Genomic DNA, 19,168 nt, shown 5'->3' with positions numbered 1-19,168 from the left:
AAAAGGCATCCCTGAATTGGGGGGCTGCACTCTTTTTGGCTTTTGGCAGTACTGAGCTGCAAGCGTCGCAAACTGTGCGCACGGCTGCAATTTAAACATGGCACCCGGAGTGAGGAGGCGGCAAGATAATAGCTTGGCAGGAAAATCAGAGGCTGCCTGCCAGCGATGTGGTTCGTTTCCTGTGACCGCATAATTTATGAGGCAGGAAGGGGATGATACATTGTGAAAATCCACCATTGCGGCTGGCGGGTAAAACTTCTTTTTTCACGCTCGCTGCCGCAATTCGTGCAAATCCTGGACGATTCCGCCCAGTGTGAGGTAAAACTGAGTGTCATCATTGCACATGGGAACATGCTGTTGTATTTTCGGATGACGTCACTAAGGAGCAGCAATAGGAGGGGGCCAGGATGAATCATTGGGGAACTCCATAAGTAATAGTGTGCTCTGAATTCTTCTGGGACCATCAACTAAAACATAATTGAAGATAACAATATTGGGATATAAGTGTATTTATGAAAATGGATGATAAATTGTATCATAATTTATTTTGTAACTGAATCACCTGGGAGTTTATTCAACAGCAAAGTTGAAAGAATGCATCGTTGTCTCATGCTTCAGGCCTAACTTTAAACTGATTGGCCCTAAAATTCCAGAAGGCACCTAAACATTTTGTCCTTCGTGGGTTGCACAAGGGCCAGACCATGGAGCCTTGGGGGAGGTCTCAATTAAAAATTAAATCAATTTTCCCACTAATTTGCATGTATCTCAAGTTACTGATAATCAGAATAACTGTTACTAGGTTTTACCAGGAAGAAAGATACAGCATTTGAAAAGAAAACCCTCCAAATTCAAACAAAACATTCCATCAAATAGGAAAAAAAGTGCAAATCTGACTATGTTGGTCCTTAAGGGCTGAACTGCTAGGAATTGGGAGCTGCATGTGAACCAAAGCCTGCAGATTGAGCACCCCAAATTCAAGGCTTGTGGGCTTGCAACATAGGAGATTTGACTTAGAATACCTGTAAGCAGAAACTGAATGCGGGTCAAACTGGAAGAAGATGATACACATGGAGACCTCAGGTTAACTTCACTTCTTCAGAGCCTGGGATAAAGCTGGGGTCATTGGTACAATGCCTGGGGAAAAAGGATTCAAATTAATGGCATTCCATCCGCGTGAGCCAGGTAAAGCCCGCTATCAATCACAGCATAACTTGATGGTCTATGCTGCTGGCCACACCTGTGTCCACTATTAAGACAGCAAAATTTAAATTTGTACATATTTATTAGGGTGCAGTTTGTGTCAAAATGCAAGGTAACTAGAAAATGCGAAGAAAATCACATTAAGATATGGCCAAATTTTAAAATGATGGCAACTTATTGGTTTTTGCTTCCACACATTGAAAATAAATGCGTCAGAAATGAAGTGTTATCATCTATTCATTTTATATTAGTTTATACTGGCTATTTCTGCAAGACACAGGAATCTTCATTTCGGCTTGGATGCAAAAAGGACAACTCAAATGTGTTCCAAAGGAAGCATAGCTTTACATCTTGCTGCTTAGACCTTATTCACGTTCAATTTGGACAGACAAGCAAATCTAATTGAAAACCTGAGAGTGGCTGTGAATTTAATTGTCAAACAGATGTCTAATAGTCTTGGTTTCAGTATCTCTCGAAAATGATATTGAACGGTAGATTTGAGGCCAGGCAGAGCCTTTCAGCCAGCAGAGAAGCTGACCTACAGCTGGTTCCATGGCCTGGGTGCACAAACCTTATTGGCGGAAGAGGCAATTGGCTGAAACATTTGGAATCAGCCCTATTTCTACATTGTGGATCAACCTCTTCAAAATATTGCCAGACAATCAAAAGCAGGTCCACACATTAGGACACAGGTGATATCCTCACAAAAACATTGATAACTGGGTGTAATGAAATGTTACTTTGTTCCAATCCTAGTGATCTGATGAAATTGGCTTTTTTTGTACGAGCTTTACTCAAGTGGAATGTTGGCTTTCGTCAATGAAAAAAAATGCTCCGAGAAAGCTGAAAAACAGCCTGGAGAATTGAGAAATGCACAGCTCCAGTGAAGTGTCTGCATCAGAGTACAATGAAGCTAAACAAGTCTATGGTCTAACCACTGGGAGCTGATATGATTTATCATACAAAATAGCACAAGGAGGAACATTTGGTGCCAAAAGTTATTGGTCTTCTTGATGCTGGCATCCCACTTTCATTGGATAGCCTGCGAACATTTCGCTTGATCCACTTATTACAGGGTGAATTCAAAGCAATTGGTTTTGGCACAAAGTTCACTCCACCAGCAGAGGAGGCAGCTGCATTTGATATATGATCCGACCTGGGCACCGTCAGCCCATTGAAGCAGCCAGCTTTGGAACTCTTTCGAGTTATCAACAGTCACAGATTGCAACTCTTTCGAGTACAATCACAGTTCTTGGTTTCCGGGAGTGGGACATGAACCCACAACCCTCTGATTCAAAGGCGAGGGTGCTATGAACTGAGCCACAGCTGACACCTCCAGCCAGCTTTGGAGCTGCACTAGTTGTCTGCTGCTACTGATGACAGACATTGCTTGTGAATCCACTGTCAGTATTGATAAGTGTCTGCATTGCTCACCAACATGAAAACAGCTGATGTCAAGGAGTGAGGAAGAGGTTCAGACTAGTGAGCCCAATGAGCAGATGCAGAAGATCAAGCTCTCATCATGACCATGGTGTCTAATTGTGTCTGTATTTGATGAGGACTGGCTGATAACTATACTATCTGCACCGCCAATGGGACTTTTCTCTGTGTTAAATAGTTAATGACAAATATGTTGTTCATAGAAAACAAACCACAATCACCAATTATTTTGCATAATAGCTGAACATTATGATGTGCAATGCTCCCTTTTGATCAAGTAGATTTCAATTGATGCTTTGATGTGTATTTTAGGTATTTGCTTCATGTTGTATTTCTGAGTTGTTTCATTGAAGTTACCAAATTTGAACCACTGGACAATTTGAATGCTTTTTCTGAGCAAGAAATGAAAATGACTGGTTCTCTTCAGAACAGGAGCAATGTCCTACAGTCTACGAAGCAGTTAGATTGTATTTTGAACTCAAGACTGGTTGTAGAATCCTGTAGGTTATTATAATACATGTTCAATGGTTAATCTGGAGCTGCAATAGTCAGCTTCCCCATCTGATAGGCTGTTTCCTTGTTGAGTCAAGTTTGAGCTATATCTTGGTACTGATGTGTCCCACAAGACTTTGGCTGCCTAGTAACATGCTGACGTTTTTATAGATTGCTCTTTATGATTTTTTCAGGAGTTCTGATTCATTGTCGTCAATGTCAAAATTTCTCACAAAAATAAACAGTTAGAAAGTCATTTATAGCATTCAATGCTGAAGAGCTGAAGCGTGCTAGGTCAAAACAACCATGGAGATCAATAGTCAGTCATTCTCAAGAAACCACCAATGCAAATTACTAATGCAGAATGTATACTTATAACGTATCTGCTGCTTCTGAATGACCACAATTATGAGGGTGAGAAAGGCAATTTGGGCCTGATGTTGAAGGGCAAGTTTATTCTACAAACTCAAGATAATTTTCAAAACCTTTATAATAATAACAATCTATTGGAACGATGTTCTCAAGATGAAGCAATTTTATCATTTGACACTGGGGAGTAAGAGAACAACTCAAACTCAAGATGCGCAAACCACTTATGCGAGTGACGACTTACAGCATACTTAATGCAAGAACCTAAACTTGTAACAGTCACTTACTTATTATTTTGGAGGTCATTCACCGTGGGTCTAACATATACCGTCTACTTTCATTTTAAAAACATTCATTTTTGATTTCAAATCCCCTCCAAACCTCGTCTTCATTAGTTCTTCTTTTGTTTAATGGAAATTAGTTCACTATCCAGTACAGAAAATATTATCATCCCTTGTTGTCCCCTGTTCGACAAACTCAAATTAATGGCAAGATTGTTAACTGGTCTTCAAAAGCTCACACAAGTGTATGATCTAAATGAGGTATTTTATTGGTCAATCTAGGAAAAATATTGGGTAAAATTAGTGGTAACGTAACGATTGAGCTAGTTAATGTAAAAGTTGGTGAAACATTTCTATGCCCAGAACATGGAGGGGCTAAAGTTGTCCTGGATGATAAGGATTACCACTTGTTTAGAGGTGGAGATATTCTTGGAAAATACACAGCCTAAACTTCGGATGTTCCTCTCAGTTTTAAGAAACTGACCATTCCATGAAGTACCTGTCTTTTTGTTTCACTTGTAAATATCATTTTTCGAGCTTTGGTACAATAAATTAATTGCTAAATGTCCCCCCCCCCCAAAAAAAATGCCTCCAGTGGATCAGTTGAAAATTCAGAAATCCACGATTCAGTGTAAGCCAAGATATACAAAGGTGATTGGAGGCAGTATCTCAAGTTTCTAATATTTAATACATGGAAACAGTATAAAGAAAGCAGCCTGTTTATCAAAAAAGAGGGATTGGGGACATCTGGCATTACATTATAGTGCAAAAGGTATCCACAAAAATAGAAGAATAAGTTTGGAGGTAAGTTGGAAGTCTAAGTGATAGAAGTCAAAAAATATGAATAAGGCATAGAATGCTCAAAATGGTGAGAAAATCTATTATCCAAACACAACTGATAAATTGCATGATAGCTTTTCCTCAGTATGTTGATATACAACAGCTTTGAAACTAAAACTGTACCGTGCTAGTTTATTAATGGTTGAGTCTATACATTGCAATAGAGAAGGAATCAACCTCAGCTGCCATTACATTAGCTTTATCATTCCATAAAATGTACAGCACAGAAACAGGTTATTCAACCCACCTGGTCTTTAACAGTGCTCCAAATCTCTCACCCATCTTCATCTAATCGTATTAGCACAAGCTTCTATTCCTTTCTCCCTCTGTATTTATCTAGCATCCCTGCAAGTGTCTGCGTCAGTTCAGCCTCTCTTCTGCAAGCAGCTCAATGTCAAACGCACTTATAGAAACTATTACTTACAACCTGAATGCTGTGTCTTTTATACACTGCCGTTCTAATTCTGTGTAGACCTGGTTCAACAATCAGTGCTGACCTTGATAAATGACTTACTGGAATAAACATAGTATTACTACCTCAAGCAAATAGAAAATATCACAGTCAGCTCCCACGTTATACAGGCTAAACTGCCACCCTGGGTTATTTACAAATAAATTCACTCAGAGGCAATATCATAGACAAGATATCAATATACAGCGCAACCAGTAATTTAAACTAGATTTTTTTTCTGTGTGAAAATTCTTTCACGGCATGTGGACGTCGCTGGCTATGCCAGCATTTGAATGGATAACCAATGCTGGCCGAGCCAGCCATGCCCAAATCCCATGAAAGAATAAATAAAATCTAGTTTAAATCACTAGTTGTGCAGTGCAGGTTAAACTGGATTAACAGTGAAGAGTCTACAATTCTTCTACTTTTCCTCAACAAACGGTAAGACACCATCTCTGTTGCTGTGCAAAAAAACTTGCATTATACAATGCCTTGAATGTAGAAACATCTACCATCGCACTTCGACTGTGCAGTATTTCTGTTCTCTAAATACTTACATCAGATACAGAATTTACCCAAAAAATCCTTCCTTAAATTTGCAATGATTATGCCATGTTCATTATTATTCTTGTCTGAAATTTATCAGACTTGATGATTTGGAATATACCAACGCATTGTCATATTTAACGCAAACAGGGTCCGATTTCTTGCAGACTAAAAATACATTCAAGCATAAAATGCAAAAATATTTCAAAATCAGTATTCTGCAGTTGAGTAATCAAGGTGCAGCCTAGAGCTGGCAACTTGTAGGCTCGTAATACATGCACACACAGACAGTCAAAAGAGAAGGATGCCTCAGGATTTCTCTGTATTTGCACCCTAACATACCAAATGATATTGTTTAAAAGACTGCAGAATTTTGAGCATAAATGAGGTACTCACGCACAACTACAACACGTCAAGACTCCTCGATTGTTTATGCCTGTTCATTGAAATTCTGTCCGAATGAACAGTCAGCCACAGAATTGGCCACACCCTGACTCTCACAGGCGAGAGACTCAACCAAGTTTTCAGGTGTAGCAGGAAATAAAGCCACTTTTCTGATCCTTTCATTTCAATTTTTTTTTTTTGAGTATGTTTATTTTAAATTTATCCTCACAGAGAGGCATTGGTGTCATGGTATTGTTGCTCGACTAGTAATCCCGAGATCCCGGGTAATGCTCTGGGGACCCGGGTTCAAACCCTGCCACGGCAGATGGTGGAATTTGAATTCAACAAAAGTCTGGAATTAACAGTCCAATGGTGAAGCCAGTGTCGATTGTTGTAAAAACCCATCTGGTTCACTAATGTCCCTTTAGGGAAGGAAATCTGTTGTCCTTACCTAGTCTGGCCTACATGTGACTCTTAAATGCCCGAGCAAGCCACTCAGTTGTAACAAACTGCCACAAAGACACCTGGCATCGACCTAGGCACCGGAAACGACAACGGCAATCGCAGCCTTGTCGACCCTGCAAAGTCCTTCTTACTAACATCTGGGGGCTAGTGCCAAAATTGGGAGAGCTGTCTCACAGACTAGTCCAGCAACAGCCTCATCCTCTCAGAATTATACCTTACAGAAAAGCATTTACAACAATCTTCAGCCAGAAGTGCTGAGTGGATGATCCATCTTGGCCTCCTCTGGAGGCCCCCCAGCATTACAGCAGCCAGTCTTCAGCCAATTTGATTCACCCCACATGATATCAAGAAATGGCTGAAGGCACCGGATACTGCAAAGGCTGTGGGCCCCGACAACATTCCGGCAATAGTACTGAAGACTTGTGTTCCAGACCTTGCCGCGCCCCTAGCCAAGCTGTACCAGTGCAGCTACAACACTGGTATCTACCCGGCTACGTGGAAAATTGCCGGGTATGTCCTGTACACAAAAAGCAGGACAAATCCAACCCGGCCAATTACCATCCCATAAGTCTACTCTCCATCATCAGTAAAGTAATGGAAGGGGTCATCAAGCAGCACTTGCTTAACAATAACCTGCTCAGATGCCCAGTTTGGGTTCCACCAGGGCCACTTGGTTCCTGACCTCGTTACAGCCTTGGTTCAAACATGGACAAAAGAGCTGAAATCCTGAGGTGAGTGAAAATGACTGCTCTTGACATCAAGGCAGCACTTGACCGAGTGTGGCATCAAGGACCCCCAGCAAAACTGGAGTCAATGGGAATCAGAGTGAAAACTCTCTGCTGGCAGGAGTCATACCTAGCACAAAGGAAGATGGTTGTGGTTGTCGGAGGCCAGTCAGCTCAGCTCCAGGACATCACTGCAGGCATCCTCAGGGTAGTGTCCTAGACCCAACCGTCTTCAGCTGCTTCATCAATGACGTTCCTTCCATCAGAAGGACAGGAGAGGGGATGTTCACTGATGATTGCACAATGCTCAGCACCATTCGCGACTCCTCAGAAACTGAGGCAGTCCATGTCCAAATGCAGCAAGTCCTGAACAATATCCAGGCTTGGGCTGACAAGTGACTAGTAACATTCGCACCACACAAGTGCCAGGCAATAACCATCTCCAACAAGAGAGAATCCAACCATCACCCTGTGATGTTCAATGACATTACTTTCACTGAATCTCTCATTATCAACATCCTGGGAGTTACCATTGACCAGAAATGAACTGGACTAGCCATATAAATACTGTGGCTACAAGAGCAGGTCAGGGGCTAGGAATCATGCAATGAGTAACTCGCGTCCCGACTCCCCAAAGCCTGTCCTTCATCTACAAGGCACAAGTCAGGAATGTGATGGAATACTCCCCACTTGCCTGGATAATTGCAGCTCCCACAACATTCAAGCAGCTGGACACCATCCAGGCCAAAGCAGCCTGCTTGATTGGCACCACATACACAAACATTCACTCCCTCCACCACCGACTCACAGTAGCAGCAGTGTGTACGATCTACAAGATGCACTGCAAGAATTCACTAAGGCTCCTTAGACAGCACCTTCCAAACCCACGACCACTACCACCTAGAAGGAAGGGCAGCAGATAGATGGGAACACCGTCACCTGCAATTTCCCCTCCAACTCACTCACCATCCTGATTTGGAAATATATCGCCGTTCCTTCACTGTCACTGAGTCAAAATCCTGGAACTCCCTTCCTAACAGCACTGTTGGTGTACCCATACCATATGGACTGCAGCGGTTCAAGAAGGCAGCTCACTGCCATCTTCTCAAGGGCAACTATAGATGGGCAATAAATGCTTGCATAGCCAGCGAAGCCCACATCCTGTGAATGAATAAAAAAAAACTGCTTCGTAGTTTTGTATTTCCTGTTTATTTTGCTGTATTTTATGACAAAGTATAAATATCATTAAACATTGAAAACTTTTCTTCAACATGCTGCGCCTGAATGATGGTTGAACGAGTTGAACTTTCAATTTTAGCACTCAAAGAAGACATACAATTCTGTGGTTTCAAATGTTTTATGCTGATTTATGTCCATTTTAAGCATTCAAATGAGGATGGGAGGGTATTTGGACGTAACTTGGAATTGGTAAAACGGGTACAACATTGGCTATATTTCTGAGTTTGACTTCTGGATTGCATTCAAGGAGGAAATTCAGTGCCATTAGGTTTATCAACTGGTCTTAAGTGAAGTCTTTGTGGAAATATTGATTTAATAAAGGAATTGGTGGACAGCCTGTGAGGTGAATTTAAAGAACATTTGAGTGTGTCAGACTCACTCAAATTAGCCAGGGTCTGTATCAATGGGGGAAAGCACTCACATGTAAACAGCAACCAAAACAATATCTGAAGGTAGCACTGCTTCACTGAGCAGAACAGTGCGATAGATAGGCTTCACCATGTCCCCACAGCCGGAGAAGCTGAGGAGAAGGGCTGGACAGTTACTCTTTGACCTTAGTGCACTTGCGGAACATGCAATTACCTACTGTTCCAAGGAAGAATTCCATTTGGTTCATGCACAGATAGCATCGTATGCCAGGATCTTCATCGCAGGTACTTGGTCTAATCTTCTTGGCAGCAAATACAACTAACACATTCTTGCCAATTCCTGACTAGGCATAAGGTTTGTGGAAGACAAGTTCAATGGCAGATAATTGCCAGCTAAGCGTTCAAGCAATCTCAATGGTTGGGCTCTCACGCTTGGCAGATGCTAGGTGTTGCTATGCCATGTCCCTAAGCTGGGATGCATGGAAAAGGGGAGCATGGTGCTCACACTGCAAATAGGTTACAGCTGAACAGCATACTTTTGACATTTCACAGGGGGGCAAATCAAAACACAGCCCTGTGCAACGAGGCAGAGCTGTTACAGGATGACAGTGACAGATGAGGAGAGTTGTAATTGGAAGGATATGTGCGGTACAGAATTAGTGACCACATACAACCTTCATCTGTATAACAAACATCCCAATTTTAAGTCGGAGTGGAGATAAAATTTCAGCGACAACAATGGGTAAGTGACCCCCCCCCGCAACTCTATCCGATCCCCGGCCCAAATTCTGGAAGGGTGGGGAGCTAAAATTGGAACCCAGGTGTGTTGAGCTGACCAACAAAATCAAGCAACAGTGTGTAGCTCAAATGAGGTATGCATAAATTTATTTTGCAGGTCCTACATGTATACTGATGCATTAAAAAATGCAACAGTTTGAACCTGCATGCTGAATTTTTTTTCCACTTATCGAGATTCAATTTTTTCCAATAAAAATTGTTTCGCTTTATCCTTGTGTCATCTATCTCAGACCCATCTTTTTCAGGGCTTCTAATGCTGTAAAGTGAGCTTCAGGCAGGTGCCCAAGAACAGCCTTGCCGTAAGCTATTTCCCTCCTTGCTCATGGGGAGGCATTTAACTTTTACAAGGCTGCTCTGCCTGACGACTGGGAACATAGCATGTGTCAACAGGGTTGTCAGCACCAAGGAAATGTTGTGAATGAGATTTACGATCACCAAGAATGAGACAGGTTGCAAGTCCATTCAAACAAATGGATTTTTTTTTTCCCAGAATGACTTATCAAAATAGTTTGTTCTTTTAAGCCAAAATGAGTGTCACTCCAAATGTGCAAGTCTTGACATTTTATATGGAATACTAAAACACAACATACTGTTGCACATTATAAATTACCACAGGAAATGACTTCAAACCAGCAATCAAATCAAGGGGCTTAGATGACTATCATAATGTAGTTGAGCTTTGTTCTGCACAACATCAAAGCTCCATTGCTACATTATTACCTAGTGATCAGTACCAGATGTCTATTATCCCTGTTGGATGCAAGAAAAATGTATAATGTTAGCTTGCTGAGCAAAACTAAAATGGCATTTTCTATTTATGTCAACTCTGTTGACTTCAGCAATATATCCTGAACGATTCCCCCAACAACAATCAAACTCAACCTTTAGTGAATATATGCTTTCAATATTTCTTGCTGCAGGTTTTTGTAAGATTTATTAACTGGTGTTGCAGTTATATCAAACATGTTATGGTGTAAAACATAGAAGGAGCTGTAAAAAGTTAACCAATAGAAGACAATTTCCTTTAGGGCACATTTGTAGGACAAGTATCAGTGCAATGCAATACTAGCAGTCTTGCCTTAGATTCGGACAGTGCAGGTACAAAAGCAAAATACTGCAGACGCTGGAAATCTAAAATAAAAATAGATAGCTCTAGAAATACTTGGCAGGTCAAGCAGCATCTGTGGATGAAGAAATGTAGCAGGCCTCCATCGGTAGGTGGAAATGGTGGAGAGACCATTGGGCAAGGGAACTGGTCAGTCCTGTGAGTCCTCTGTGCAGTGAGCGTTGTCTTTGACAGGCTGGTGGGGTGGGGTGGGGTTGGCAGGGGGCGCAGGGAAGGTGTGTGGAGGGACCAAAGACCATAAGGAGCTGGCTAAAGAAGAAGCTGGGGTCCTTGGGCTGCAGCGCGATAGTGGAAAATGCCATGAATAGAGCTGCTGAAGCCTCTGACTGTGTCTAGAGAACAGACAGTGTCTAGAGAACTGGTGAGGGGAATTGGCGCTGTATACAGCTGCTAGAGATGAAAGGGGACAGCACAGAATCTCGCAGAGCCTGAGAAGCCCCAAGGCGAGGAAGATACCCTTCCATGGTCTGGATGGTCAGGTATACCAGCTCACACGGTTGAGAGGCTTAGGAATAGGTGTCCTATTAACCGTTGCTTTTGATGAACATGAGGCATCCCTGTTCCCACTGCTCTGCAACCCGGCTGATTTGAGACCAGGAGTTGAGCTCTCCATGGATTCCTGGTGCGTCTGAAGCATTGGGCCACAGTCGTCCATTTTAAATAGTTCAGTTCTATGAGTGGATGCTCCATCGTTGAACACATTTAAAGCTGGGACAGGCAGAGTTTTGGTGTCTCAGGGAATTAGGGGATATGGGGAGCGGGCAGGAAAATGGAGCTGCAGCCCAAGATCAGCCATGATTGTATTGAATGGTGGAGCAGGCTCAATGGGCTGAATGGCCAATCCCTGTTTATATTTCTTGTGTTCTTGTGAGTTAAGCTTTTCCACAAATGTACATAAGGATTTGATATGGGTGGCATTAAAGGTCCCCACTTTAGAACTTTCGCACAATCTGTGTGCTTAAAACATTTGTTACAAAAACATTGTTAATGTTTCAGGTCAATGTTTACTCTGTTTCTCTCACTACAGATGCTGCTTGACCAGCTGAGTATTTCCAACATTCTCTGTTTTTCGTTGCAGATTCAAGCTTCACTCCAGGAGTTCAACACGCAATCTTAGCTGACACTTCATTGCAGTGTCAGAGATACTACAGAGAGGTGATTTTTAAACCTGATCTGCCAATTGAAGTGGACATGAAGAAAGCTCATACAAAAGCAAAATACTGCAGATACTGGAAATCTGAAATAAAAGTGGAAAATGCTGGCGACACTTAGCATCGCACTGAATCATAGAATTGTTATAGCACAGGAGGCTGCCATTTGGGCCATTATGTCTGCACTGGCTCTCATTAGGAGCAATTTACCGAGTGCACTCCCTGTCTTCTTCCCGGAGCACCGCATGTTCTTCCTTTTTAGTAAACAATCCATTCCCTCCTGACCCCTTCGATTGAATCTGCTTCCACCACACCCTCAGGCAGATCTTAATCACTCCCTGTGTGAAAATGTTTTTCCTCATGTCATTGCTTCTTTTGTCAATTACCTTAAATCTGTGCCCTCTTATTCCCAGTACTTCCACCAGTGAGAACAGTTTCTCTCTATCTACTCTGTCCAGAATCCGCAAATTTGAATTAAATCTCCTCTCAGCCTTCTCTTCCATAGGTATGTAAAAAAAAAACGTTTGGCGAAGGAAATGTGGGTCCATTACAGGCAGAGTCAGGAGAATTATAATGGGGAGTAGAGAAATGGCAGAAATAGCTAAATGATTACTTTGTGTCTGTCTTCACTGAGGAAGAAGCAAGAAATCTCCCAGAAATAGAGAGCTAAATACTAGGAAGAATGGGGAAATGAAGGAAATTAGTATTAGTAAGAAGGTTGTATTGGAGGAATTAATGGGACTGAAGGTTGATAAGTCCTCAGGACCTGACATTCTACATCCCCGAGTGTTGAACATTGGACATTAAACTATGGACATTGGTTTATCTTCCAAAATTCTATAAATTCTGGAAAGGTTCCTGCAGATTGGAAGGTGGCAAATGTCACCCCACTATTTAAGAAGGGAGGGAGAGAGAAAGCAGGGAACTGCAGGCCTATTAACCTTGCACCAGTGGTGGGGAAAATGCTGGAATCTGCTATAAAAGGATGTGATAAATGGACATTATAAAGGAAATAACTTTTTTTTCCTTAATATTACTGTGGGATATTGAAGCAGGCTTCTGGGTATGTTTGTGCGTGCATGTGAGACTAATTTAATTAAACTAAAGACGGTCAGACTGCAAGGTTTGAATCATCAAAGGGATTAAGGGTAAAACAGGCATTTTGAAATGGAGATAGGTAAGCTAAGATGAAGTCTCAGCAGATACAGTGTGAAAGGAATTGCATTTGTAGGTAAGTTGAGGTTGTTTAATTTTCAAAGGGACATATTTTACAATTGGCAAGATAAATAAAGCAAAGTTATTAAACTTATTTTTCCTGAAAGTGCTGGCCATAAGGACAACATGAAAGTTTTTATATTCTAGGAAAAGTAACTTCCAAAGCAAGGGTGAAACAATGGGGTTTACAGATCAAAAGGGAGAAAATATATTTAAAGAAAGATGGAAAGCTGCATGGGGAGTGGCCCTTTAAGATCTTGAGGGGTGGACTGGGTGAAATAGGCCTGTGAAAAAGCAGCCTCTAGCCACTCCAGAGAAGTCCTGGTTTGGTCCAGAGTGCAAGGTTTCGAGTGCAAGGTTTTGTTAAAAGCCTTGGAGTTTCATTGTCGAGTGAGAGAGAGAGAGAGAGAAAGAGAAGCTGTGAAATACTTCCCTTATAGCAATAGTGGATGCTTGTGGTAATATTGCTAGATGGTTTATAGATTAAGAATCTATTTGGACTATTGCCTGAAAAGTAGTTGGGAGTCTAGTTAAGTAGAAATATTTTGGGAACTGTTATAAGACTAAGTTTAACCGTGTAACGGTAATCTTGTGTGTGTTTTATTTTTTTCTTTTCTTTTGTTAATAAATGTTTTAATCTTTAAAATCTCCAAAGGTGGTAGTGGACTCTTTACTTCTGACTTCAGTGTAGATAACTTCTCGTAATAAATACAAATTGCAAAATCATTGCGATAGCCTGGCCAAGTTTCCCTTTGGGATTTGGTCAACCTGACAAATACTACCTGCCGTATCATAACAACACTTGGATAATAATGATCTGATTGGACATCGTCAACATGGATTTATGAATGGGAAATCAACGTTTGACGAACCTGTTGGAGTTGGAGTTTTTTTGAGAATGTTACTAATAGAATTGATAAAGGGGAGTCAGTGGACGTAGTATACTTGGATTTTCAGAAGGGTTTTGATGAAGTCCCCCACAGGAAGTTGGTTAGCAAAATTAAAGCACGTAGCTACCTTTTTCAACATTCAGATGTAGAAGATCAGGTCCCGGGGCCTTCTCAACCTTCAGTCCCATTAACTTCTCTAATACAACCTTCTTACTAATACTCATTGCCTTAATTTCCTCATTCCACCTAGTCCTGTGGATCTAATTCTGGGAGATTTCTTGAATCTTCCTCAATGAAGGCAGACACAAAGTAATCATTTAACTTCTCTGCCATTTCTCTACTCCCTATTATAATAGAGATTGACAAAGTTTTAAATAGCAATGACAAAGGATATGGGGATAGTGTGGGGAAAAAGGCATTGAAGTGGATAATCAGCCATGATCATATTGAATGGTGGAACAGGCTCAATGGGCTGAATGGCCTACTCCTGTTCCTATGATCTTCAAGGGAAACAGTCCCAACTTCTTCAATCTACCTACATAACATTCGTCATCCCTGCAACCATTCATGAGAAACTTTTCTGAATTCTCTCCAATGCCTTCACATCTTTCCTAAAGTGTGGTGCCCAGAACTAGAAGCAATGCTCCAGCTGAGGCTGAACCAGTGTGTGTTTCATTTGGGTTTAACATTGCCGCCTTGCTTTTGTACTTTATGCCACTATTGATAAAACCTAGGATGCTGTATGCTTTATTAGCCACTCTCTCAACCTCCCCTGCCACCTTCAATGATTTGTGCACATTTACACCCAGATCTCCCTGTTCCTGTATCCCCTTTAGAATTGTACCCTATTTTTTATATTGTCTCTCCACATTCTTCCTACCAAAGTGAATCACAAAATGAATCTGCATTAAGTTTCATCTGCCACTTGTCTGCCCATTCCACCAAATTGTCTATGTCCTTTTGAAGTTCTACACTATCCTCCTCACAGTTCACAAAGCTTCCAAGTTTTGTATCATCTACAAGTTTTGAAATTGAGCCCTGTACACCAAGGTCTAGGCCATTAATATATATCAAAAATTGCAAGGGTCCCAACATCGACCCCAAGGGACTCCATTCCTTCTTTCAGTCTGAAAAGCATCCATTAACCACCACTGTAGAGAGAAAACAGTTAACATTTAAGGTCCGATGAAAGGTCACAGACCTGAGACATTAACTGTTTTTTCTCTCCACGGATATTGCCTTATGTGTTGAGTATTTCCAGCATTGTTTGTTTTAATTTTATATTACATATGAAGAGAACTCACCTATTTAAGGAAGAAGAGTGTTGTCCTGGCCAACATTCTTCCCTCATCAAAATGACGAGAAATAAATTCACTGATCATTCATCACATCCATTGTTTCTCCAATCTTACTGATTGCAAATTAGCCGCTATGTCTGTTATATAACAATAATCACTATATACCTCAAATTGATGCAAAGTTCAATGAGAAATCCCGACACAAAGATATAGTGCTATATAAATGAAAGCTTTTTCTCCCCTTTGTTACGCAAAAGTATTGGCACAACAATGAAATTAATGTTGTGGTCAGGGCCTGATGTCACCCCAGAAAGAATTAGAGTGAGATTCAATGCTGAAGGAGGTCTCAGCTCATTTCCATTTTATTTTCAGATGTAGTCTAAGCCAACGCAATTTTTTGCACCTCTGGAGCACTCATACACTTACACTGCACATCTAAACATTCAGGCATAGAATTTCTGTGGGGTTTTTCTCAGTCATCTGTAGTAATTCTGATGGGAGAGTGATGGAAACTTTGGAGAAACAGCATTCCTGGTGATTGGGAGCATAGCTGCACAAATTCTACCAATAAAATTGAATGGTTTGGACAGTGGTGCTGCTCATGAGAAGCAGAATTAGGGTTTCCCACCCAGGCTGTATTACCAGGATACTGTCTGCCTGAAACCAGTAGTTGCACAATAGATCCAGATTAAAAAGTCAACACTGATTGCAGCCTTGACCAAGAGTGTCAGACCTCCAACAGCACAACACTCATGCTTAAACAGCAAGGAAAGCACTGCAATCTCTCAGCTCCTCACATGGTTTATCCATTTTGTAATATAAAAGCATCCTGCCAAGATTGGAACCTGGAACCTTTCAGCCCCAAGTCCAGTGCTTCAGCCACTGAGCACACTGTGTGCTTAAAAATAGAAATAGATACCAGTATAATTCACATCTACGGCACACTTGCAATAATCCTACATAATAAGTGACTGATTGAAAAATAAGTGATCGTTATTAATAAGATGTCCCAGCTTCATCTCTCCCTCCATCACCTATTAACATTGCTTGGGCTGCAATAATGGGATTCATCACCACACGTTCATATTAACAACCCACAAAATGAGGAAGATGAAATGGGAAAAATAAATTAATCAAATCACAGGATCCATCTTCTTTTACCTAGTGGCACATTCTGAGATACAGAATGATCAACTACCGTTTTACCGTTGCTTGCACTTTGCACACCAATGTTTGTGCACATTTGATTGCAGAGTCTGAGCAGAGATAGGCAGAATGATTCATCTGGGAGAACTGCAGTAAATTTACAGCTTTCTTATATTTTAATGTTCACAGTAAATACGCAGTCCATGTAAACCTATGGCGACTTGTGTTAAGACACACCACACTCTGAAACCAAGTGACAGATGTCACCTCAACCAGATGCTATTGATCTCTCCTCAGCTCCACCCCCAGATGTTTGTCACACCATGAGCCAACCAGTCTTGCTGAACTCAGTCTTTCACATGAGGATTTCCAATCTCCACTCTCTAATAACGCACTTTGGAATCTTCTCACAAACTGATGCTTTCTCTCATACCCTTCCACAAGGGTTCAGCTCCAGGGTTTTGAACTCTCCTTCTGATGTTCCTCTTCCCTGGGTCACTACATGCATTCAAGCTGTCTTCTTTTTTTATTCATTCATGGGATGTGGGTTTTGTTGGCTGGGCCAGTATTTATTGCCCATGCCTAGTTGCCCTTGAGAAGGTGGTGGTGAGCTGCCTTCTTGAACCGCTGCAGGCCATGTGGTGTACCAACACCACAGTGCTGTTAGGAAGGGAGTTCCAGGATTTTGACCCAGCGAAGTGAAGGAACGGTGATATATTTCCAAGTCAGGATGGTGAGTGGCTTGGAGGGGAACTTCCAGGTGGTGGTGTTCCCATTTATCTGCTGCCCTTGTCCTTCTAGATAGTAGTGGTCGGGGGTTTGGAAGGTGCTGTCTAAGGAGCCTTGGGAAATTCCTGCAGTGCATCTTGTAGATGGTACACACTACTGCTACTGTGTGTTGGTGGTAGAGAGAGTGGATGTCTGTGGATTTGGTGCTAATCAAGCAGGCTGCTTTGTCCTGGATGGTATCAAGCTTCAGGAGTGTTGTGGGAGCTGCAATCTTCCAGACAAGGGGAGAGTATTCCATCACACTCCTGGCTAGTGCCTTGTAAATGATGGACAGACTTTGGGGAGTCAGGAGGAGAGTTACTCATTGCACGATTCCTAGCCCCTGACATGCTCTTGTAGCCACAGTATTTATATAGCTAGTCCAGTTCTGGTCAATGGTAATCCCTTGGATGTTGATCGTAGGGGATTCAGTGATTGTAATGCCATTGAATGTCTAGGGGCAATGGTTAGATTCTTTCCTGTTGGAAATGGTCATTGCCTGACACTTGTGTGGTGTGAATGTTACTTGCCACTTGTCAGCCCAAGCCTGGATATTGTCCAGGTCTTGCTGCATTTGGACATGGACTGCTGAGGTGTCGTGAATGGTGCTGAACATTGTGCAATCATCAGTGAACATCCCAATCGTCAGTGAACGTCCCCACTTCTGACCTTATGATGGAAGGAAGGTCATTGATGAAGTAGCTGAAGATGGTTGCAACGAGGATACCACCCAGGGGAACTCCTGCAGTGATGTCCTGCAGCTAACATGACTGGCCTCCAACAACCATAACCATCTTCCTTTGTGCTAGGTATGACTCCAACCAGTGGAGAGTTTTCCCCGATTCCCACAGACTCCAGTTTTACTAGGGCTCCTTGATGCCACACTGAGTCAAATGCAGCCTTGATGACTAGGGTAGTCACTATCACCTCACCGAGAGTTCAGCTCTTTTGTCCATGTTTGAACCAAGGCTGTAATGAGGTCAGGGGCTGAGTGGCTCTGGCAGAACCCAAACTGGGTGTCAGTGAGCACGTTATTGCTAAGCAAGTGCTGCTTGATAGCACTGTTGATGACCCCTTCTATCACTTTACTGATGATCAAGAGTAGACTGATAGGGTGGTAGTTGGCCAGGTTGGATTTGTCCTGCTATTTGTGGACAGGACATACCTGGGCAATTTTCCACATAGCCAGGTAGATAGCCAATGTTGTAGCTGTCTTCCACACACTATCTCTCACCGATTCAGCCGACAACAGTACCACTGCTTCACATGCCCATAGCAAAGAGTTACAGACCTTCAGTCGTTTCTAGGGATCCTCTTACCTCTTGCAAGCTGTTCTCGCTTTAAATCTGCTTTCTGCAGCTTTTATCTCTTTAAATCTGAAGCTTGGAGCCTCTCTCTCTTCCCCTCACTCTTAACTTCACTTAACAGGATCTTTCCCAGGTTCCTGTCCTTCCTTTGACTAGAAGGTCTTATTGGGACTTTCTCCTGTTCCACTCCCCTGGATTCTTGGGTCTTTCTTTTAGCTTGGGACTTGCTATCTGTCCCTTTTGCTCCAGTGTCTCTCTGGCAGCTACTTTCAACCAATCTTAGCTTGGAACTGGTTATCTGCCCCTTCTAGACTACTTCTGCCTGGCAGCTATCTTCAGAACTGAACTCAAAGCTGCTTTTCTAGCTCTGTGTTTTTGTGGGAGGGAGCTGCCTCTCTGGACTCCTGTTGCTAGGCAACAGCAGTGTTTTTTTCTACTCCTGTTTGTTTAGCTTAACTTGTAAAACTTAAGTTGAAAAACTCTCATTAGAAATGCAAGCACCTTTTAAAGTGAAAGTAAAACTCAACTTGACCTCTTCTTAACACACAAATACAGAAATACAAATTAAACTTAAACATTAAAGTTAAAGCTCATTCCTAGCACCTACAAAGTACAAATATAACTTACTTAAACTATCTCGATTTCCAAACAATGTACATACAAAAAAAA

The 19,168-nt window shown here is 41.9% G+C and overlaps 1 protein-coding gene across 4 annotated transcripts in view; it reads right to left on the bottom strand.

Annotated features, from left to right (window-relative positions):
• The window catches only part of tango2 (transport and golgi organization 2 homolog (Drosophila)), a 197,121-nt gene that overhangs the window by 91,884 nt on the left and 86,069 nt on the right, over window positions 1-19,168 (bottom strand). For 3 of the 4 annotated variants that reach the window (XM_078554499.1, XM_078554500.1, XM_078554501.1), the window contains exon 2: window positions 1,020-1,134. The exons of the other annotated variant lie outside the window; for it this stretch is intronic. In XM_078554499.1, coding sequence (XP_078410625.1) covers window positions 1,020-1,069 — 50 coding nt within the window. In that variant the 5' untranslated portion in view covers window positions 1,070-1,134. The remainder of the gene's footprint in view (window positions 1-1,019; window positions 1,135-19,168) is intronic. 4 annotated transcript variants of the gene reach the window in all.

This window comes from Cetorhinus maximus, chromosome 12 (assembly GCF_964194155.1).
Source record: "Cetorhinus maximus chromosome 12, sCetMax3.hap1.1, whole genome shotgun sequence".
NCBI lineage: Eukaryota > Metazoa > Chordata > Chondrichthyes > Lamniformes > Cetorhinidae > Cetorhinus > Cetorhinus maximus.
Note: the sequence above shows the minus strand (reverse complement) of the source record. Positions and strands in the feature narration are given on the sequence as shown.